This window comes from Oenanthe melanoleuca, chromosome 6, assembly GCF_029582105.1.
Source record: "Oenanthe melanoleuca isolate GR-GAL-2019-014 chromosome 6, OMel1.0, whole genome shotgun sequence".
Classification (NCBI taxonomy): domain Eukaryota; kingdom Metazoa; phylum Chordata; class Aves; order Passeriformes; family Muscicapidae; genus Oenanthe; species Oenanthe melanoleuca.
The window spans coordinates 31353394-31376167 of record NC_079340.1 but is presented as its reverse complement, the minus strand read 5'-3'; the positions used below and the strand labels follow the sequence as shown (position 1 = coordinate 31376167).

The 22774-nt window shown below is 42.5% G+C and overlaps 1 protein-coding gene across 4 annotated transcripts in view; it reads left to right on the top strand.

Annotated features, from left to right (window-relative positions):
- Positions 1–21226, top strand: part of CHST15 (carbohydrate sulfotransferase 15) — a 43058-nt gene extending 21832 nt beyond the window's left edge. For all 4 annotated transcript variants that reach the window (XM_056494912.1, XM_056494910.1, XM_056494909.1 and 1 more), the window contains 7 exons: positions 2881–3948; positions 4666–5005; positions 9465–9611; positions 13887–14043; positions 16829–16985; positions 19310–19457; positions 20573–21226. In XM_056494912.1, the coding sequence (XP_056350887.1) occupies positions 3406–3948; positions 4666–5005; positions 9465–9611; positions 13887–14043; positions 16829–16985; positions 19310–19457; positions 20573–20763 (1683 nt within the window). In that variant the 5' untranslated portion in view covers positions 2881–3405 and the 3' untranslated portion in view covers positions 20764–21226. The remainder of the gene's footprint in view (positions 1–2880; positions 3949–4665; positions 5006–9464; positions 9612–13886; positions 14044–16828; positions 16986–19309; positions 19458–20572) is intronic.
- Positions 21227–22774: the final 1548 nt, after the last annotated feature.

Here is a 22774-nt window from a genome sequence, read left to right as displayed (position 1 = left end):
TCAATACACAAAGACACTGCTTGTTGTGTAAAGAGAGTAATTTTCTGCCAGTGAACAGCCAGCAGCTTTGCAGCTGAAATATAAGGAGACACACATGGTTTATCACCAGCTCAAGCCTCATAACCTTCCCTCTGCCTGCAATCCACAGCCCTGTGCTCTCAGGAGGGGAGTACAAAGAGGTGACATGTGCTGATGGCTCTGGGAATGTTGGATGGAAGGAACAGGAACAAGGCACTGGAGATGTCTTGATTTCATGGGGTGAGTGAGGGAAATGAGGGCTGAGAGAAGATCCTGCCCTTCTGGTGAGCATCCTTCATGCCATGGGAAAATCTTAGGGAATGAACTTCTGTCAAAGGCTTCTTGGGAGAGAGGAGGGAGTGGCAGCAGGGAATTATATCTTTTTTTGTGTTTATCACAATTACAATTGTGTTTATTTCATGAATGTGACGGTGGAAAATCATGTAAAATGGTGTTGGCAACTAGCAGTTATAAAAAAAAAAGGGATCAATGTCTCTATCCTATTAGCTGAGTGATCTGTCATTGTCCTGTGATAGGTCATCAAACTGATCATCTAATTAAGCAGCCTGATGCATGAGCTGGCAGAGTTATGGTTGCTGGTGGAACTTTACATCTCCCCTCATGACTGGTGTGATTAATATCTCAGTTTTACTGTAGCCTAAACATATTTCTATTTTTTCCCCTTGTATCAGCTACCTGATAAACTATTTTCTTCACCTGTCAAAGATGTAGTTAACATGGTTTTTCCTTGGCTTTGTAATATTTGTAGCAGATTTTAATGATAAGTGTCTGCATCTGGGATGGGTTCAATAAATTCCAGTCCATTTTTCTAACACACAAATGGGCACAGGCTAGGACAGAGGAGGTTATGTGGTTTTTCAAAGGTCCTGTGGTCTGTATTCATTAATGTATTTCTGATTGCTCTTTTTAAAAAAAATGAGAATTGATGTTGAATACACAAAACCTGGCATTGATCCCATAAGGCTATCTCAGATAAATCTGTTCAGTCAGTGTCACTGAGCAGAAGAGGACTGTTAGAAGAGGACTGGAAGATAAATTGGATTTTTTCTTTATTTTAAATAGCCAGTGCATAGGAACTGGTCCATGAAAATAAACAGCAAGGAGGTGGAGAGCAGAGGTCTGGTAGGATACTGAGGTGGATGTCAAGGAGGAGTTCAGGGTAGAAGGAGTGCATAAAAACAAATGTGTAGAACATGATAAATGTAATTGAAGTGGGTGGGTTTTGGTTACCAGATATTTTCCAGGTACTGCTTTAACCTGGAGCATCTTCTTTGTGCTTTTTTTTTGAGAGGGGCTTTTTTCACCTTCCTTTTTTATCTTTTGTGATGAAGGCCCTCATCTCCATCCTCTTTTTTTTACTGTATTTTTTTTGTATCTATCTCTGTTTTCATTACTTCCTCTATTGCATGAGGATGCTGCCTCTGTCTCTGGTCCCCTTTGCTTCCTCTTTGAAAATATTTGGTCAGGGTCTTATCTCTGCCTGAAATATTTACTTGGGAAGTGAAAACTTCTCACTTCTTGTCAGGACTTCCCTTTCTTGCCCTCCTTCTCACCACCACTGGTGGTGTTTGGACAACCATCAAGGTCTTTCCAATCTTGCTCCTTCCCATAGTTCCTCTTTTTCTTTTGGCCATTTACTGGGGGATATTTTATGTGTAAGAAAGCACAAACTTTCTAGGTTTAAAATGACCCATATGAATCCCATTTAATATCTCTAGTTGTTCAAATTTCTGGCAAAATCATCACAGCTTTGCTCCTTTGGAGAAGTTTTTAAGACTGGTCTCTTTGAGAAGTCTTGCACTGATTTCTTTCCCTTTGGTTTAAATATAGTCAGCAATGATTATGCTGTGATTTCTGCCTGCCTCATCTGGCTAAGAGAATAAACTCATTAATAAAATGAACTTTTTTTTTGGGGGGAAGGAAAGTATTTTGCAAATACTTTTGTTCAATATTTATCTAATTATTCTTGAGTCCCTGAGACACAGCCTACTTGCTCTGATTGCAGAAATCCTCCAATATATGACACTGCTCAGTGGGAGAAACATCAGAATACAAATAATTTTCACAAAAAGCACTTTGTCTTGTACAAAAATGCAGCCAGAAGGATGATGATAAATGTGGGATCTGAAGTGACTGTCCCATTTGATCAGGACACTTTGGTAGGAATGAACCAGGAGTTATTATCTAGAATTATTGCAGGGTTGCTTAAGCATTATAAATAGGTGTTGATAGAGCTAAAGGCAAAATAGTCAAATTGTGGGACTCATAATAGTACTGATTATACTTCTGTGATTTGGTGAGTAATAAGAGGACCCATCATTTGGTCCAGAAACCTGAGATCCTGTCATTAGCCTTGTCTGTTTTTTAATCCCTTCACTTTGCTGAATGTTTTACTTGTGGCTTTTGATATTTTTGGTTTTTTTTGGCTCTTTATCTCCCACATTTGAAAGGAGACTGTTACTTTATCCCTGCCTCAAACAGGCTCCTACCCCACTTCAGGACTGTTAATTTAAGGTCTCCAGGAGCAGATAGATCGTAATTATTTAAACCTGTGTCACTGGATACTGTCCAGAAATGCTCCCATATTTCCAGAGCAGATTAAGATCTGCTGGGTGGGTTGGTGAGTCGTGCAGTGTTACCTGTGGTAGCAACCAGCCTGGAAAACCAGGGGCAGCTCTCTGTGACCCTGGAGCCAAAAGTTCCCTGGGTTTGATATCCTGAGTGCTGTAATTACCAGACCTGGCACATGTTTGACATCCTTCAAACATGAATCTGAACTGGCTCCTGCTGGGGTGTGGATGATGTCTGGGTGTACATAAACATCTGGGTTTGTTTCTCTAGGTTGGACAATGCATCTCTTTGGAGCCACCTCTGGGAAGATGAAGCTTCCAGCAGCAGTAATGCAGTTTGGAACCTGCTTGTTTTAAAGGAACCTGGAAATTTCTACCCATATTTGCCTATTCCAGCATAAAGCAGAGGACAATGAGTTATTTTTGTGTTTTGCATATTTTCACACTACGCAACAATTTTTCTTCCTTCTCATTTTGTTCAATGGGAAAAACTTGAGCCAGTTTTGTAGCTGATCCTTTTCTTCACCACATTCCTCTCACTGAGCCAAATTCTTGGGAGCCACATCCAGAGTACATCTATTTTTGTGTGTTGGTGGTGGTTGGGGCTTCTTTTTCTTCCTGTGACACATGTCACTTTTTATTCTGTTTTGAACCTGTCCTTTTGCATTGCTGAGTAGTTGTAGAACCACTCCAGGAACGAAAAAAATCTCAGACTTGCAGAAGATGACTCATACACTTCAGAAACGTTTTTATGGCTGTGCTTGGCTCATTAATGTAGGAGTTTAACAGTAGTAATATGAGGTATTGCATTAATTGCTGCATACATTTGTTACCAAATGACTTGCACAGACAGTGTTTCAGATGCCGTGGACCTGATCACAATAACCAGAAGTGTCCTGTGTGCAGAGGAGAAAATAAAATCCCTTTGTACACCGACAGCAAGCAGATGAAGTGGCTGGCAGTTCTGGAAGTGAGGACTGATCACTGTGAGAGCTGGAATGGGTTTTTCTGCCTGAGGAAGGGGAAGCTCTGCAGTTTGATGTTTGGGCTCATCATAATGACTCTGGTGATGGTTTCCTACATACTGACTGGAGCCAAGCACGGCCTGCTGCTGATCCCATCTCCCTTCCATTACGGAGCTTTTGCTAGCAATCCCAGCTTAATGGACAATGAAAGCCTTAGTGACATGAAAGACTATTACCAGCCTTCAAAAATGAATATTTCATATGTAAAGGATTATCCAAGCATTAAATTAATTATTGACACCATTACTTCGAAGATAGAGTTTATAACGAGGCAGCGCCCTGATTTAGAAGAGCTGAGGAAGCAAGAGCCACATGTAAGTATGAACTGAGGCGTGCCTTAAACTGGTTTACATCCTTATTTCAAGGCTTTTGGATCAATCTTTTGCCTAGATATAAAAAAGTGCAACTGCTTGGATGTTCATGCAGTGATTTACACCACCTAGAGTCTCCTGATTCACAGCAGCTGAGAAGTTGATATTGTAGATCACATCCCTCTGAGTCACGGGCAGGATGGATGGGCTCTGTAAATGGTCTTGACACCTGAAGAAAAAAATCAGGCAGCCTTCTGGTAGCTGTACAACATCACTGAACTTTTACCTTCTCTCATGCAAAATCATTGTGACTTAGATTTACCTGTCACCTGAAATGATAAATAGGAAAAGAGCCTTTCTAATAACTGCTTGCCAGGGTACCTGCCTGAAAGTCATTGCAAACCTTGTATTTCAGAGTTAAAAACTGGAAGGTAATTTGATTTGAGTATTAGGTGTTTGACTTTAAAAATCAGTTCCTGGGGTTGCAGAGGAGTTTATTGAGGCCCTTTCTGGCCTTAAAATGAAAGAATTTCTAAATACTTGTCTCCCAGTCCAATGGGTTGCACAGGATTTGGTCCTGGTGCCATCAGAAGCCATAAACGGGGTCAACTTTGTAGGCAGAAACATCCAGGTGGTTTCTGCTCTCTCGCCACTCTAAGTAAGAGAAGTACAACTGATTGCTTGCTGCCTTGACTGAAATTATTGTTCTTTATGTTGCAGATGTTTTCGGTAATTCCTAACAAATTCCTTCCAAACAGCAAGAACCCTTGTTGGTACGAGGAGTACCGGGGCAACACAAGCACGGATCCGTACGCCACCAACTCCTACGCGCTGTACTCCAAGCGCTTCCGGATCATCTTCGAGTACCTCAGGAAGGTGTTCTGGAACCACCTGGACCACTACCAGGACAGGCACTACCGCCTGCGCTGCCTGCCCCACTTCTACATCATCGGGCAGCCCAAGTGCGGCACCACGGACCTGTACGACCGCCTGCGGCTGCACCCCGACGTGCGCTTCTCGGCCATCAAGGAGCCCCACTGGTGGACCAGGAAACGCTTTGGTGAGCCAGGGTGCCCTCTGCCAGCCTGGCAGGTGGGTCCTGTGGGAGTTGTTGGCGGGAGGGCCGTCAGGACAAGCTCTCTGTGTTCTGGTCTTGGAGTTTGTAGTTTGTTGTTAGGGCACGGGTGTAGGTGCTGCTAAGGGCTGCCAGCCACTGCTGTAACCCAATACCTAAAGAGGTGTAAGGAATGTGTTACCCTAACTCTGTGTCCACATCCTACTGGCTTCTTTCCAAGTCCCCTCCCTGACCTTCTCCCTAGAAAAGTCCGTTAGGTGAGACCCTAACCCTCTTTGTCCGTGGAGTCATCATGCAATAAACGAGATCCCTGAGAAAGACAAAGAGCCTCTTTTGGACTCCTTCGTTTATCTAATGTAGCACACTTTAGCTCCCTCAGAGTAAATACCTAGGAGGGAGTTCCAGGGTGTTACAAGCCACAACTCAGAGCAGGACAGAGGGAGAAGTGTGAGAGGGAGAGAGTGTAAGAGAGAATAAGAGAGAGAGGAATAGAGAGTGATTTCCCATTTACAATACAATAAGACTTCTTCTATGCTGAATATTCTAATTTCCACTAACCAATCTACTACAAAATACTAATTTCCTAATACTTGCATGCAGCCTATAGGAATTGCTATATTACCATGTTTTATGGCTTTCTTATCTATAAACCTTATCTCTAAACCATGCTTGGAACAGGATGTCTGCTGGCTCTTTGGCATTACCTAAACAAAGGAAGGAGTTCACATGGTTGCTCTCAGCCCCACAAAGCTATCATTTCTATTTCACTTATGGTTTCAAAATCTTTAGCTAAGCACTCATATTTATAAGGTTTTTCCTATTTCCTCATTCCCAACAGTGTTTCTTAAAATTTTTTAAGTCTTCAGGATGAGGTTTGTAAATTTGCTCCCTATTGTCTTGCCTAGACACTGCCAGCTTTGGCAGTTTGGAGAAATCCAAGTGGTGGATGCACAGCCTGTTTTTGTTCAATGGTGTTTTGGGTTAAACCTCTTGGGGAAAATGCACATTTCATTTGGTCTGTTTGCAACAGTTTGGAAAATCTAAGGGGAAATAAAAACAGTGGATAAAACTTATGAATTTATAAAGGCAAGGAGAGAAGCTGTTAGATTGTCATGGGGGAGTTGAAGAGCAGCAGGGATAGTTTTGAGCTGCAAAACTCCATAAAGCCTTTCTTACATCAATAAATGATGGGTCACTATTGAAAATTTCAGTCCTCATGGTTCAATAAATGAAACTGTGGCAGGAGCTTCACCAGTGCCACAGCTCTGGCCAACACGGATCAGCAGAGATGCTCTGCATGAGGAATCTCTCTCACACTGAGGGCCCTGCATGTATTTTTGATACTTTTTCTGGATGATATCAGTATTTCCATCTCTGAAGGCAGACTGGAATAGCTGGGGTTGTGGCCAGCTGGAGCACAAGGCATCCACCCCTCGTGATTGCACCTCCAAAGGGTGTCTGGGGCAGCAGGCTGAGCACAGAATTTCATCCCTCTGAAGTGTTTTTCTGCTTCTTATCTCTCTCTGGATGCTGAGAATGGTCAGTCTTGTGGTTAGAGATTAGATGAGCTGCAGAAGACCCATTTTATTTTCCTAAATGTTCCCCTCTGCATGTGGATGAGTGTTGTGCCTTCTGTATTCCACCCAGGCATTGGATTTTCCTCTTCTTGGGTCTGGCTGTTAAGTGCTGGCGTGCCCTCACTTTGGATGACTTTGGTATCACAGATCAAAGACTTCTCAGTGATTTTACTGTTTCCAAGAGGAAGATTCTGCTTATTTTGGCGACATCTTAATTTCTGTTTCTCATTTGCTGTTGCTTTATGGCAGACACAAACTTTGGAACAGGAAAAACTGGCACTGAAGGGTAGATGAGGACTTTGATCACTACTTTCTTTTGGTGCTTTTCTAAGCTTCCTTGGAATGGGAAAATAATGAATTTCTGTGGCTAAAGACAAGAAAGGACACTTTCTGAGGCACTGGGACACCAGCAGCGCTGCTTCTGTTCTTTATTTTGAGATCATACCTCAAATTCTTTATTTCTCCTACATGTGGTCTTGTCATTTCCATCTTGTTTCCCTGTGCCTGGATCCCAGAGGAAGCTTTGAGCTCCTGCAGACAGGGTTTTGTTCCTTGCTTCTTGGTGAGGAGCTCTCAGCCAGAGATGGGATTTCATGATTTTGCTGTTAAATTTTCAATTTTCTTCCTTCGCAGATGCCGTGAGAAAGTTGCCAAAATAAATACTTTGGACATTTTCTAAACACATTTTTGTAAACTAAGATGTAAAGCAATGTGATGAAAAAACAGCCTTGCTTTTGAGATAATTTAGTTAATAATAATTTAGATAATTTTAGATAATTTAGTTTGAGAAGCACTGGAGGCACCAGTGTGAACTGAGGAGTGACACCAAGTCAAACAAAGAGAAGCATCGTGGTCCTCCTTGAGGACCCATGAGAAGGGACTTGTTCATCACAGTCAGCAGCTGACTGGAGACAAAACATGGGAATTATAGAATAGTTTGGGTTGGAAGGGACCTTTAAGCCCATCCAGTTCCACCTTCCACTGTCCCAGGTTGCTCCAAGCCCAATGTCCAACCTGGCCTTGGACACTTCCAGGGATCCAGGAGAGGCCACAACTTTTTCTCATGTTCAGATAAGGTGATGAAAACAAGGGACTGTCATCAAAATCTGTGGAGGATTTTGTGTTCCATGGTAGTGCTGGCAGGAAAAGCTGAATCCAACTGATACCTTAAACTAAAATGTTTTACACCAAATAATAGATTAACCCCAACATAAATATTTGGAATCAATTTTGGAGGAGGCAATGCACCCATCCTCAGTTTAGCAAGACTGAGCTTACTAAAGCTCTGAACTGACCTTCCAAACAGGCAGAAGAATGTAAAAAATCAGGCTGGAGTGCATCTAACTTGAGAACAAGGGTGAATTCCTATCTCAGTGCTGGCACTCACAAACCCTCCACTTGCAGAGTCTTGTGGTCAGCCACTGGGGACCAAGTGCTGATCCTTGAAGAGAACATTCCTTGCATAATTCAGTTTTTGAAGTTGTTTTTTAAAGCTGGAGGATGAGGAAACATTGCAGAGCTCATGGTCTCGTGGGAGAGGGATGTGTAGGAATGACCTTCTGATCATCTCAGCTGTCTGCCACTGAAAATGGAAGATCAAGTTTATTCCTGATGTCTTATCCTTTAATTCTGCCTTAAAAGTACATTACCTAATGGTTACTATTTAAGAATTAAAAAAAGAAAAACGGAGAATATGACAAACACCCTCACAAGTGAAACTGAGACAGCCAGCAAGTGGCTATGACTCCTATGCTCCTGGCTATTAACTTGCTTTGGTTTCTAACACTTAAGCTGGACAAGAAATCTCTTTGTTCAATGGCATCCTCTGATTCAGTGGATTTTTAAGAGACTGACTAATTTCAGCTGAAGTTAAACAGCCCTCTGGGGAGCCCCCATTTTGCAAATCTCTCCTTTCCCCTTCTGCTGGGATGGTTGATGCTCCACAGGACTTTGTCTCAGCTTGACTGTCTCTCTCCTGGCTCCTTGCCCCTGGTTCTGTTCCCAGGAGTGGGGTGGCAACAAACCAAGGCTGCCTCTAGCACACCACACTTGCACTTCTTTCCCCCCTCAAAACAAGTCTAAATATGCTGTTGAACTTTCTCCTACCCTCATTAAATTCCACTTTCCTAAAGGGGAAAATCAGAGGCAATGGACAAAAGAACTCCCTTGCTGAGCTTTCCTCTCACATAATTGATAATTATTGGCATTGAGGGGACATGAAAGGGAGAATGAGAAGTCCTGTGTGGGGAGCATGTACAGCACATGGAGAAGTGAGACTAGATTTGGAAACAGGAGTGGGAAAAGGAGTATAAAAATCACAGGATGCAGCTCAAGATGCTGAGAAACGCAGGGGGCAGGTGATGCTGAACTCACCCTGGAGTAGGGAAGGAGAAGAGAAAATAAAATACTACCATGGAGCTTTATTTGCATACCTGTGAAAGGAAAGAAACCATGAATGATTTCCCAGTGTGTGCTGATTTGCATATCTGGCATCAGAGCCTGTGCTCAAGCTCAAAACAGTAAATCTAGTGGGAGTCCAATATTACTGCAATTTACATGGGTGCAAATGGAAGTAGAATCTTATCTTCTACATTCCTTCCAAAAGCTAAATTTAGAAGAAGATAAATCCAAGCTCATTCATGCAGGGACTACAAAACAGAGAGCTTAAAATATTTCCTGTCCCTGCGAATTTGTGGCGCAGTCATTCAGTTTCTCAGATCTCACCTCATTACTGGCACTTTCATCTGAGGGCTGCCCTTGGTCTGATCTCGTGCTGGTGTTGGCTGGCTTGGGCTCTGGAGCCACCTTGGTTTGCCCTGTTGTTGCTGCAGTTGGTGATTCTCTCTCTCCTTCTGGCTGTTCCTCAGGAATCATCCGGCTGCGGGATGGGTTCCACGACCGCTACCCGGTGGAGGATTACCTGGACCTGTTTGACCTGGCTGCACACCAGATCCAGAGCCTGCTGCAGAGTGATGCAGGGAAGGAGCGTGGCAGGAGGAGCAACATCATCATTGGTAGGGCAAGCACAGCCCCAAGTCCTCTCTAGCTGCACTGGCTCAGAGCTGGGGCACACAGAGCCCCTCATCTGCTCTTCTCTGGTGTGCCTGGAAGCTTTTTGGCTTTTCCTGTAGGCTTTCTTTTCTTCCTTTCTTTGTTAAGAAGCTGTGATTATCTCTAGAAAATTCCTGAGTGAGTGCTGTATATCTGATGAGCATCAGCATTTAATTAATGTAGGTTTGTTGTTTTTTTTTTCCAAGAATGAGAATGACCTTGGTGACTCCTTCAAACACAGTTTTCATTTTGCTTTCATAGAATCATTTAGGTTGGAAAATACCTGTAAGATTCCCCCAGCACTTCCAAATTCACCCCTAACTCATGTCCCCACATCCACTTCCAGTCCAATTATGAGGGGATTGCCTGCAGTGCTGGGATTGTGGCTTCAGCTCCAAAAGCTGGAGCAATGTCTGGGATAAATCAGTAACTGTGGTGTTATGACACACACTGGAGATCCTGGAGCTGGTGGGAGATGTAGTAGCAAAAGCTCCTAGTGGCTCTTCTCAAGCTCCAACAGAAGAAATTGATATAATTAATTGGTATTAAGTTACCTAATTACCACTAAAAATCATCCAATAGTGCTGTTTTATTGTACTTTATGGAAGTCCATGCTGAGAACTGGGCTCTAGGGAGGGATCCTTGGATCATGACACACAATCCACTGGGCTCACCACCCTGGTCCATGGTGTGCTGCTTTACATGCCCATGAGCAACATCAAAAACTTCTGAATTCTGCTTTGCTGTCTGCTAAAACCAGAGATCTGAGGGGATGGGAATTTTACCAGTCTTATTTCACAGGGAAACCAGACACATTCCATGCAAAAAGGAGCTGTGCAGGGGACAGTTCCCTGTCTAAAACAGACTTTTCAAGTAGGCTTGAAGTCACATTTCTACAGAAAACAGAGACAAGATTTTGCTGCCTGCCCTCAGAATGATTGAGGGTTTGGTGTCACTATAACCTAAAATTTTAACCTATTGCTGGCTGGATGAGATGGTGATGATGCCTTAGGTTGGTTAAACCAGAGCCTTGGCTGAGTCACATTTGTTCAATTCTTCCCCAGCCTCCATTTAAATCCATCATTCACTTTATTAAACATTTGCAGCACTGAGCAACATTTGCAAGATGGGGTTCTTAAGAAATGCTGCCATCAAGGACATCTGCAGATTTTCCTGCTACTTTCAATAATATCTCCTGTCCTTTCATGGGTGAAGTGCTTATACTAATTAAATTCCCTAATCTAATTGGCAACGTACATCTTTGATTACCCACCTCCTGTTGCAGCTTTTTGTAGAGTTCACTTTGTGTTTCTTTTTCCTGTGGTCTCATTTCTTGTGTCATTAAGGTTCTGCTGGGTTTTCTTATTAAGTTTACAGGAAAAGTCTTGAATGATTATAGTCATTAAGGCAGTCTTTTATGACCTTGGTGAAAAACAAAACAAAGCCATCTAGCCTAAAATGAATCTGTATGAATATCAGGTTTGCTCATCATCTTCCTTTTCTTATTTCAGATGATTGCAAAGAGAAATCAAATTAAAACTGTAAATATTTCAGTAGTTCATCATGTTATATTACTTTGAAAAGTTAAGCTTCTTTGGATATTAAACCTAGAGGGTAATAACTGCATTTTCAAAAAAAAAAAAAAAAAAATCAACTCAACATCTGTTTAGAGATGAACCCAAGAGGACAGGGCTGATCCAGCCAGAGGCATTCTGAGCAGGACTTGTTTATGTGAGATCATTAATAAGATAAATTCAGAGGAATGACTTGTGAAAACACAAAATGATGCTAATCCATTAATGACTGAATGAGGAGGCTATGCACCATTCTTTAGGCAATTTAATAATTCATATGTTCTTTAAGTCCATAAGAAAAAAAATAATTCAGTTGCACTGGCATAATTAAACATAATTAATCGTTGGTAATTAATTAATCTCATCTTTAGTATGGCTTGTTCTCAGTGCAGGTATTAAACCTGTATTATAAAACAAAACCAAACACTGTCAAATTGACAGGAAAATTTTTGTTTGCCTGCCTCAAGAAATTAAAATTATAAAAGTTAGCAGGGATCAGAATGATTATTATATTTTTACATATATATATATATTTTCCCCCTCATTAAATTCATGACAGTCATATTGTGGGAAGATTTTCCCTCTTGACCCCAAGTTTTGCTGGGCTGGAGCAGCACCTTGAGCCCTGTTAATGCTTTAGCATGGCTTGGTTTTGGTGATTTTGGGCTGGATTTGGCAATCTCTGAGGTCTCCTCCAAGAAGAATAATCTTTCTGATTCTGGGATTTTGCCTGACTTGTGTCCTGCCTGCAGGTTTCAGGTGGTGGAACTCACATTTTCTGTGGAATGGGGGCTCTGGTGTGAAGAGACTCTGCCCATCTAGGTGTGAATGCACTGGGTTTTGCTTTTTTGCAGTTCCCATTGCAGAGGTGTTGGCAGTTTGGCCACTCCATTGTGATAAGCCCAGCAGAACACCCAGGGTGATGAGGGAGCAGAGCAGAGAGCTGTGAAGGATGATCAGACCCAGCCCAGGCAGGAATGGGTGGCTCAGTGAGACTTTAATCACCTTGGCATGATTCGGGAAACATTTTGGAGGGAGCAGTTTCAGAGATGCAGCAGGGACTGCCCAAGGTCTCCCCCATCCCTGGAGTGCCCTCCAGCAAATCCCTGCCTGCAGGTGCTCCAAATCCCAGCATTTCCCCTCTCCTGGAGCTCAGGGGAGGTTTCTGTGGCAGGGCTGGCTCAGCCCCTGGCCTCTCTCTAATCCTTTGTGTTTCTGCCTCACCCAGCGTGGGAGCTGGGCTAATTGAGTTTTAATTGACAGGCTGAAGCCTGCTGGTGATTAGGCAGTGCTTTGGCTAATTAATTTAGAATGGAAGAGCAGAGCTGTTGGGGACACCCAGCTACAGCCAGTGGACCTGATCTCCTCCTCCTGAAAAGAGGCAAAATGAACGTGACAGAAGATTAATGTGTTTTCTAACAACTCCCAGACTTCCTTAATGAATCACATTATGTTCACCTGAAGTTTGGAGCCAGTACCTTTCTCATGTTGTGTTTTGTCCATCTTTTTAAAACTTTATTGGTCTTTCCCAGCAGAGGAAAGAAGAAAAAACAGGGAAATAATGCACAAGTCTATAAGCTTACAACATTATTATTTTTTTAATCTCCTTTCCTTTGATTTGAAAAACCTCATTAGCAAGAATTAGTTTTCATTAGACTGTCAGAGAATGTAAGTCCCCAAAAAGCTTCTGTACATGTTTTATTGAACTGTACTGTGCCACATAAATGCCAGGATTACTTAAAAAGACAGAGAAGGTTCCAAAATTCAAAACAGGTATCAGATCTTTTATTTAGCAGCTGAACCATCATATACCTCACTCTGGCAGAGATTTTTACTGAATATATTTCTCCCTGTAGCATTGTATTCCAAGTGAGCTTCTTCAGACACTAAATGCTAGAATCTGATATTTTACCAAAGTGTGCTATTTATTCTATAAATCCTTTTTCTATTTGTAAATAGTTGACTTGCTCTACACAAATAATTATATAAAAGTAATATTTCAGACCTCAGTGACACATCTCAGCTGCTTTTTAAATATTTATTAGATGCTCAGTGATTTTTCTGATTATGTTTTGCACACTGTAGATTAGCAGGGGTGGTGGTTTCCACATTTTTCTGTGGGAGATATTACAATTTGCTAGCAAGCTGCTGCTCTGAGATTTGGGAGCATTAAGGCCAGTCTGTGGGTGCTGCAAAGAGCATTGCAAGGCCAGGTTGGATGGAGTTTGGAGCCACCTGGCCCAGTGGAAGGTGTCCCTGCCCATGGCAGGGATGGGAACAAGATGATCTTTAAGGTCCCTTCCAGCCCAGATCATTCTGTGCATGATTCCTCACTGAACAATGTGCTGAAACCCTCAGCAGTCCATCCCAGCCCAAATTAAATCCATTTGCATGTTAACCAATAGCAGGAAGCAGTGTGGTTGTGGAGAGGAATATTTCAGGTGGAATTGCATAAAACCTGCCTTAGCCATCCCTGCATTCCCAAAGGCACAGGGCAGTGGGATTGCTGCAGCTCTGGGAGCTTCAGCAGTCTGCAAGAGCTAAAGTGTGCTGGGATTCATGGGGTCAGTTTTGATCTGCCTATAGCACTTAAAAATTCAGCCAATTTCCACTCCAAGAGGAAGAATGGATTGAGGTACCAGCAGAGATGCTTTTCATTTCCAGGAGAGGCCAGTGCCTCGACAATGTGGGACAACAACGCTTGGATTTTCTTCTATGACAACAGCACTGAAGGAGAACCTCCCTTCCTGATCCAGGATTTCATCCATGCCTTCCAGCCAAATGCCAAACTTATCATCATGCTGAGGGACCCTGTTGAAAGGTGAGCAAGAAAATTTTCTTGTTATTGTAACATTTTTAGTTCACACCCTGTTGGATGCAAGTAAATATTCACATGGTGTTTGAGAGTTACTTGGTTGTGGTAGGAGGGGTTTTATTCTGTGTGTTTTGGCTCAGGTAACAGTGATAATGTTTTAGAGAAGCATGTGAGTGTGAATGCCATGAGTGCCATGCCTGGACTCCTGAGCTACTCTGAAAAAAAAGAATTTATATGTTTCCAAATGCAATCTAATGCCATTACCTGAGCTAACATGCCCTGGTTCTCAGCAGGGCTTTTTAGACTAGGAGGGCACTGTGATTTCAGATCTCAGCAGAAGTGGTCCTGGGAAATGTTTCACTTCATTTAAGTAGTAAAATCTATGTTTTCATGGGGTTTTTAGTTCAAACTGATTAAATAATCATGATTAAAAATGATTAAATAGCTCTGCAGTCAGCAAATGATACAAGTTTTTAAACTCTAAAGTGCTTGGTGAGACAGCTGTGTAAAGTTTCACTGGGCATTTGTAGCCTGCACAGCCAAGAGTTCATCCTTGGACTTCCTGATGTTTGCAGGGAAAGGGCCTGGCTTTTGCCAAGGTATGGGTGTTTTAAATGGCTATGGAGAGTCAGCCATGCCCAGCTTTCCACTTGCATTTCACTTCTTCTCGCCAGTCTTCCTCCAGATTTCTGGGACATTCCTTCCCACTGTGCCCTCTGAAGCAGGATAACAATGGAGAGGGTGGAGGGGATGGAGCAGAGTCCCCAGGGATCAGACTGGGGAGGTGTGAATTCCTTCTCACTGCAGCTCCAGAGGGACATTCAGAATAATTGTGGCAGGGTCAAGGGCAAGGGCAAAGCCCAGAAAAACTCAGGGAAGGAAGAGGATGCAGATGATGTGGGGATGAAGATGATGGTGAGGATGAGGCTGCAGATGATGTGGGGATGAAGATGATGGTGAGGATGAGGCTGCAGATGATGTGGGGATGAAGATGATGGTGAGGATGAGGCTGCAGATGATGTGGGGATGCAGCTCTCAGCCTCAACAGCATCTCCTGACCCCAGGAGTTAACAGATGGTAATTTTATGTGAGACAGCTCTGGAGTGGCTTCCAGTGGAAATTAGTGACAAACTCCCTGATTGCCTTATCCACCCTCTGGAATGGGGGTGTAGCTCTTTGCCAGCTTTAGCAGGGGTGACAGAAAAAGTCAGCTTCATCTCCTTCACTGTGTTTATGTCAAATTACTTCCTTTTTGTTGGCAATTCCCTGCTTTCCTGATGGCTCATCTGAGCTGCAGGAGCAGAAGGGGCAGCCCAAGTATCTGTTGGTGATTCCAGGCAGTGGGAAAGGTGGGAGGGATGGGCTCTAATCTAACCTGCACAAAGTCTGGGCTATCCCCAGCAGGGAATATTTGAATGACATCTATTTTTGAGATGGCTGTTGTCAACTGGTGTCATTATTTCAATGGAGGTTGAAGGGAAGGACTTCAAGTAGCTAGAACAGCTGAAATCCTAATCAGCAAAGGCAGATGTCCCCAGAATTAAAAACAGATGGGAAAAAAAGAAAAAGAAAAATGGAAAGAAAATCTCAACTGCCCTGCAGAGGGAGAACTTGTCTTCAAGAAAGGTTTTTCATAAGATGCCAACAAGTCTGAAAAATGATGCTTTTCATTTGATGGATGGTCAGAAATACCAAGCAGTCATATTAAACCTTTTTAATAACCTGCAGCCCATGCTGTACCTGGTGCCTGCTGGCTGATTCTTCCCAGGAAGAAACCTTTCACCACTCAGCTCCACCATCCCTGGGACAGGCTGAGTCCTGATATCCACATTGGATATCCACATTTTATCCATATTGGAGATGCTGTTGTGTGTCTAATTGAGGTGAACTCAGCTGGCCTGGTCCTTCAGATTTTTCCTTTCTTCTTTCTCTTTTTTTTTTTTTTTTTTAAGTGAACAGAGTCTTCATTTGCTTCCCATGCGAATTAAAATCCTCTTCCTGCAAAACACTGACATAAATAATGAGTGCAGAGAGGCTATTCCTGTGCTTAAGTGCTTTGCTGGATTAAGGCCTAAACTTTCCAAATGAGGTGTTTTTATGTACCCATGGAAATCTAGGGAAGTTAAAGGATAAAGTAAATGCAATACAAAAGGTTACTGCAGTAATAAGTGAGACCTAAAAAGATGGGAGTTTTTATTTCTTAAACACCTGTGTCTTTTTGGAAGAGACTGAAAAATATGTAAGATTTCTGGAATTTTGAGAGATGGGTACAATGGAGGCATCAAATCCCCTGCAGGTTGTACTTTGATTATCTGTATTTCAGTACCACATTTCCCTTTCAGGCTGTACTCTGATTACAGGTATTTCAGTGCCACATTTCCCTTGCAGGCTGTACTCTGACTACCTGTATTTCAGTACCACATTTCCCTTTCAGGCTGTACTCTGATTACAGTGTTATGGTATTTCAGTGCCACATTTCCCTTGCAGGCTGTACTCTGATTACAGGTATTTCAGTGCCACTTTTCCCTTTCAGGCTGTACTCTGATTACAGTGTTATGGTATTTCAGTGCCACATTTCCCTTTCAGGCTGTACTCTGACTACCAGTATTTCAGTGCCACATTTCCCTTTCAGGCTGTACTCTGATTACAGTGTTATGGTATTTCAGTGCCACATTTCCCTTTCAGGCTGTACTCTGATTACAGTGTTATGGTATTTCAGTGCCACTTTTCCCTTTCAGGCTGTACTCTGATTACAGTGTTATGGTATTTCAGTGCCACATTTCCCTTGCAGGCTGTACTCTGACTACCTGTACTTCGCCAGTGCCAACAAGTCCGCGGAGGATTTCCACGAGAAGGTGGCGGAGTCGCTGCAGCTGTTTGAGGGCTGTGTGCTGGATTTCTCCCTGCGAGCCTGTGTCTACAACAACACCCTCAACAACGCCATGCCTGTACGTATTCCCTGCCACCTCTGGCTCCTCGCTGCTCCAGCCTGCAGGAAATGTTGTCCAGACACCAAAATCCCCCAAAATCAAAACTTTCTCCCTCTTCATTTGTTTGTGGAGGATGTAAATATAAATCTAAGAGATGCTGTGGGGGCCCAGCTGTCTCCTCAGCCTGTTCCCTGGTGGATGCCAACAGGGATAACACAGCCTTGCTGTTGTGCAAGTGCATGGAGAGCATTTTAGTGAAGATTACAATTTAATGTGCTTTTTGCAGATGTCTTCAAAAAAGTAGCTCTGGCAAAGATCTTTGTGGTACCAAATAGCCTCAAAATCAGAATAAATTATGTGTTCTTTTCTAAGGAAAGGCTACCAATAACTAGATAAAGTTTTTTCCTTTTTTTTTTTTTTTTTTTTTTTTTTTAAATGTGCCTGCCAGAAAATTATACAAGAGAACACAGAAACTGGCAGGGGGATGGATAGGTATTACAAAGTATTACGGGCTTAGGATTCCAAAATTCACAATTTTAGTGTAGAGCTGACTTCAGATTTTGCTCAAGGGCAGAGAATAATACAGAAGAGATTGACTTGAAGCATCACATCTGGCCAGTTTGCCTTTCAATCCTCTTTTATTTGCTCAGGCTGTAAAGGATTCAGAGGGAACAGTTCCCTCCTTTGCCTCTGGGGTGAAGTTATTGCCTCTTCCACTGGGAGAATAACAGTGCCAGAGTACTCCATGGGCTGGAGCCCTGCAGCAGCAGAGCCAACAGGACCCTGCTCTCTCTCACCAGGTGACTGGAGCTGCTCATCCCTGAGTGCAGCCCCAGGACTTCCTCACACACCAGCTGCTGCTGGGCAGCATCACACGATTTTCCAGCCATCTGCCTGCACAAATGTGTTCCTTGCAGTGTGGCAGAGAAAGGCAGAGAGAGAAGCAGAAGGGAAGATTTTCCTCTTCTGTTCATCCTCAGGGTGCAGAGCCCATCTCCGTTTGTTGTCTTCGGAGCCCTCTTGAAGAAGATGCTTTTGGAAACGAGCAGAGGAGGCTCTTGCCTTCCATAGAGCCACAAGCAGGTGTTTGGAATAAAACCCACATGCCAACTGTGCTCCTCAGTGGCCTTTTTTAGCTTCTCCTTCAGCCAAGTTGCTAAATCTGTTGTGTTCGTGGTTTGCTGTGTGAGGGTTGCTGTCCCTGGTGAGCTCATTAGGTTGCTAATTCTGTGACTGTGCCAGGAAAAAAGGGGATTTGCTATTTGTTAATGTTCTTCTGAAACCAGAGAGGTGTCCTAGGCATTGTCCTGCTGCTGGATGCTGAGGGGACAGAAAGGGGTGTTGGCACCTGGAATCAGTGGGAAGAACAGTACCCAGAGAAAGGCACAGTGAGCAGGGTGGTGCCAATTGTGGCCTGCAGCACCTGGAGTGTGCAAGGAAGATGGAGAAATCATTAACAAGAGGCTGGAGTAAGAAAAGAAACATTAAACCACAAGTTAATGCCCCAGTGGTGAGTGGAATGAGGCGCTGGCTGAGGGCTGGGGTGCTGCCCTGCTAGAATTATCCCATCTTAGCCTGGTGTCTCAATCAAATGAGAAGTTCCAGATTTTGGTGTAGCACATCTATAAAGAAATCTCCTAAATATGGAGATTTACATTATGAGCAGCCAAAGACACACATCCAAATCACACAGGATGATAATAATTCAGCAATAATTCAAAATATGTTTTTTTTAGAGGAATTTAGGTATCAGTGTAGCTCATGGGGCAGTGCCAGAGAAAGGGGCTGTGGTCTCACTTCATGGGCTCTGTGGTAATGTCAGCTGAAGATGTCAATCCTCTTTTATGAAAGATGCTTAAGACTTTGGATTCATGTTCCTCTCCTCTGAGCTTGAAGGGATTTAGAAAAATATTTATCAGCACAGTTGGAGGCTGGACTTTTTAAGAACACCAAGGGTACTCTTTTTATATTTCAACTTGTTATGTAAAATTGAGGAGGGAAGAAAAACAGATATAAGGGCAGGAGAGGTGAAAATCTGCCTTTCCCCCTCTCTGGTCTGACAGATTCTGGCTCAGACAAGGCACCACCAATGCTGCTGCACCTGAGACCCATGCATCTTGGTAAAATGACATCTCCCACCAGCAGAAAAGCTGTTTGCAAAGATTTCTTTAAGAGGTTCAGAAAACAAGAGGAAAATTGAAAAATATTCACATACTTTCTTTCTGCCATTCCTCAAAAGCACATATTTGGGATTTTTTGCCCAGAAAACAGAGGTGGGTGTTGTTTTTTTACAGCTAGGAGTGTTGTAAGGTGAACTAATTTGGGTTTTTTTGTGCTTACAGGTGAGGTTACAGGTAGGGCTCTATGTTGTGTATCTCCTGGACTGGCTGACAGTTTTTAACAAAGATCAGATCCTTGTTCTTCGCCTGGAGGACCATGCATCAAACATGAGGTACACCATGCACATGGTGTTCCAGTTCCTGGATCTGGGTAGGTGCTTGCTGGCTGGTTTAAGTGTGCAAAATCATGATTATCCTTCTCCTTTTAGGTTGGTTTTGCTTTATTGTGAGAGAAAAAGAGAAGCAAAGGAATCTGGCTTGAAGGATGCATTAATCTCATTGCCTGGAGTCAGGCAAAATTAAATTCTCAAATGCTTGGTGTTAGAAGATCTTAGTGAGAGTATATAAAGAAAAAAAATCTGCAGGCCACTCATAATGCAGGGATTTATCTCCAGCCCTGCTCCTGAAGGCACTCAGGGCTTGTTTGCCACACTCTTATGGAAATGCAAAGTTTATCCCCCACAGTTTTAACAAACTGAAGGGCTACCAGCCCAGAACCTACATCTGAGCATGAAAGGTTGTGTTTGTAGCTGAGGAGAAGGGGGAAATTGTGTTTTTGCTGCCTTGATTGAGACATCTGTTGCTAATCCTCGGAAGAAACGCCGGCAGACAAAACGTTGCCCAATGTTGATTTGACAGTAGCAAGAGAATGAAAATGTGGCTGAAAAAATCATCTGTCTGGTCCAAAGATTGGTCTAGATGATGAGAAAAGCTTGGATGCAGCAGGCTGAACAGATGAAAAGCTTGGCATCTGCTTCCTGAATATGGCTTGTGCTGGAAAACCCTGTAGGTTTTTATCTTGCTGATGCACATTTATTCCCAAAGTGGGGGCATCACCACACCTGTGGCCACTTTGATCCCACTGCCAGCCTCCAAATAAACAAAACAAAAAGGGCTTCTCTGAGTTTCTGTTGGGTGTTACTCAGCTCACACCATGAAATGAAACAGCATAAAATACCTGCAGCTCCAGAATGGATGGGAGTTGTCTTCAATCATTGTCTTTTTTCTCTGAAAACAGGTATTTTCCTCCAAGAGTGATTATGCTGCTTTTTGATGGGAGAGGAATATGTATTATTCCCATGTTTACCAATAGTGATTTATTTTGCTGATCTAAGCCTGTTATTCAATATTCTGAATTTCGTGGCTGCTACCAAAAATTCCATTTTTCTCCCCATGGCAAACCTTTCTGATTTAGCCATTCGATTTCTTCAGGATGGGCATTTTTGGGGGGGAAATATTTGAATATAACACTCTCTTTTTCCACAGGACCTCTGAGTGAGAAGCAAGAAGCTCTGATTACCAAGAGTCCTGCCTCAAACACCAGAAGACCTGAAGACAGAAGCCTGGGCCCGATGCTGCCAACCACCAAGGCCATTTTAAGAGATTTCTATCGGCCTTTTAATACAAAACTGGCACAAGTTCTTTTTGATGATGCTTTTTTATGGAAGAGGACATAACCTGTAAATTTCTTGCCACGACTACAGTGCTTAAAGGAGTTTTTATTTTTTTAAATTCTATTTTTGTGCGTGGATATTTGACTTTTTTTGTTGTTTTGGTTTTTTTTTTCCCATTCCAAAGAGCAGCCAATGGATGAGCTGAGAGTCTCATCTTCAGCCAGCACATGTCTCAACAGCTCTGCCACGTTTTCCTTGGGAGAATGGAAAGCATCTTGCTTTAATCAGTTTATTGCAACTTCTTTCACCCCAGCAAAAGAGTGGACAAGCACTGGGACAATGTTGTCTAACACTCTTCCACAGGGGTGTTGAAGTGTAACCTTCTCTGAGATGCTGCAAGACAGAGTTAGCATCAGTTTCCTACAATTACATTTATAATCTCTCATTTTCAATATATGTTATTCACTCTTTTTTTTTTTCAAGCAATCAATGTCATTTAGTCATTAAAATTTTTAATTGAATTCAACCTAAAATTCTGTTTCTTTTTGTCAGCCTGTTTTCAAATGGTCTTCACTAACACTGAATGTTTCCTTAATTCTGAAAGAAAGGTGAAGTGAATTCACATAAATTTCCAAGTCTCATTTATATCTTCCAAGATAAATGGACTTTCCTACCACAGTTCTTGTAAAAGGAAATTTTGTAATCCAGGTAAGAATGGATGGCTGAAACCTAAACAGGCCAATTTGGTGTTTAGCATAACAAATTCATTGCCTTCCATATTTTGTTCATGTAAGTATGAATATGTGTAATTAATTCATACCACTCACACATTTTCTCAGGAAACCACTTTTATTGAAAGTCCATTCCTGGCCCTGGAGAGATTTTATGGAAATTTCTGCTAAATTCTGCAGGATTGGTCTTCTCCATTCTGAATGAATACTCATTGTAAAAGCCATATGGAATTTTGCTATTAAAATCATAAATGAGCAGGATTCTCAGTAGCTTACAGAAAGATCAGATTTTTCTACAGATGTGCAGCAGTTCAATCTTTGATTTCAAACAAATCACAGGTCACTGTCAGCTACAATCTGCAGCCTTCTGCAGGTGGAAGTCCCACCCAAGTAAGGGATTTTTTTAAGAGATTTTTTAAATATAAATGCTACCTATTGATCATTTCCTCTCATGGGCTCAGCTATCTCCTCCCTGAATGTGCTGAGTGGGTGAGAGGAAGCTCCTGTCCAGCTGGCAGCTCTCAAACCCCCAGGGAATCCTCTCTGATTGGCTTCATGTGCCCTTCCAGCCTTGATCCTGACCCCACAGTGCAGTTTTACTGACAGATTCACAAGCACATTCACAAATACTAAAGGTAACTTTTCCCCATCCCCCTCCATGGGGACAGATTATTCACTTCATGTGTTTCTAAATTGAGAATTAATGCTGAAAACTTGATGGATCCTGAAGGTTTCACACGGGAATAGGATTGGTGACATGTGAGATGTTTTGCAACAGAAGACTGTTCCTGGGTTCTTTGCCAACTGGTAATGTGCTGCTTAAAAAAGGATTCAGTCTGGGGTTTGAAAAGCCTAAAATAAATAATTTAGTGAAGTATTTTAGACAAGCAGAACAGATTAGTTCTAGTTCAGAAATGCTCACAGACCAAGAATGGTTGGAGAGCTGAGAACAGACTACTTCAGCAGCACAAATATAAACTATCATGGGACTGTGAAACAGAAAATCAGAATGAATTTACCACCTTTTGCAGTTGTTAAAAGTTTAATCAACAACTTATTTACACCAAAGAGGTCACCCAGCTGTGCTTTGGTTTGGAATCAACACTGTGTGGTCAGGATAACTCTCTACAGATGTTTCCTGACCCGGAAACACGGTCAAATATTTTCATTGAGTTGTCAATTACAGCCATCAGCTAATATTATTTTACCAGCCCTAAAAGCTAATTAATACATCTGTCCTTATCATTAACTTGAGCAGCTCACACACTCTGGTCCTTCTGAAAGTGAAATCTTCATTGAGGTTTTTTTATGTCTCCATCTCCTTCATGAGCCCCAAAATAGGA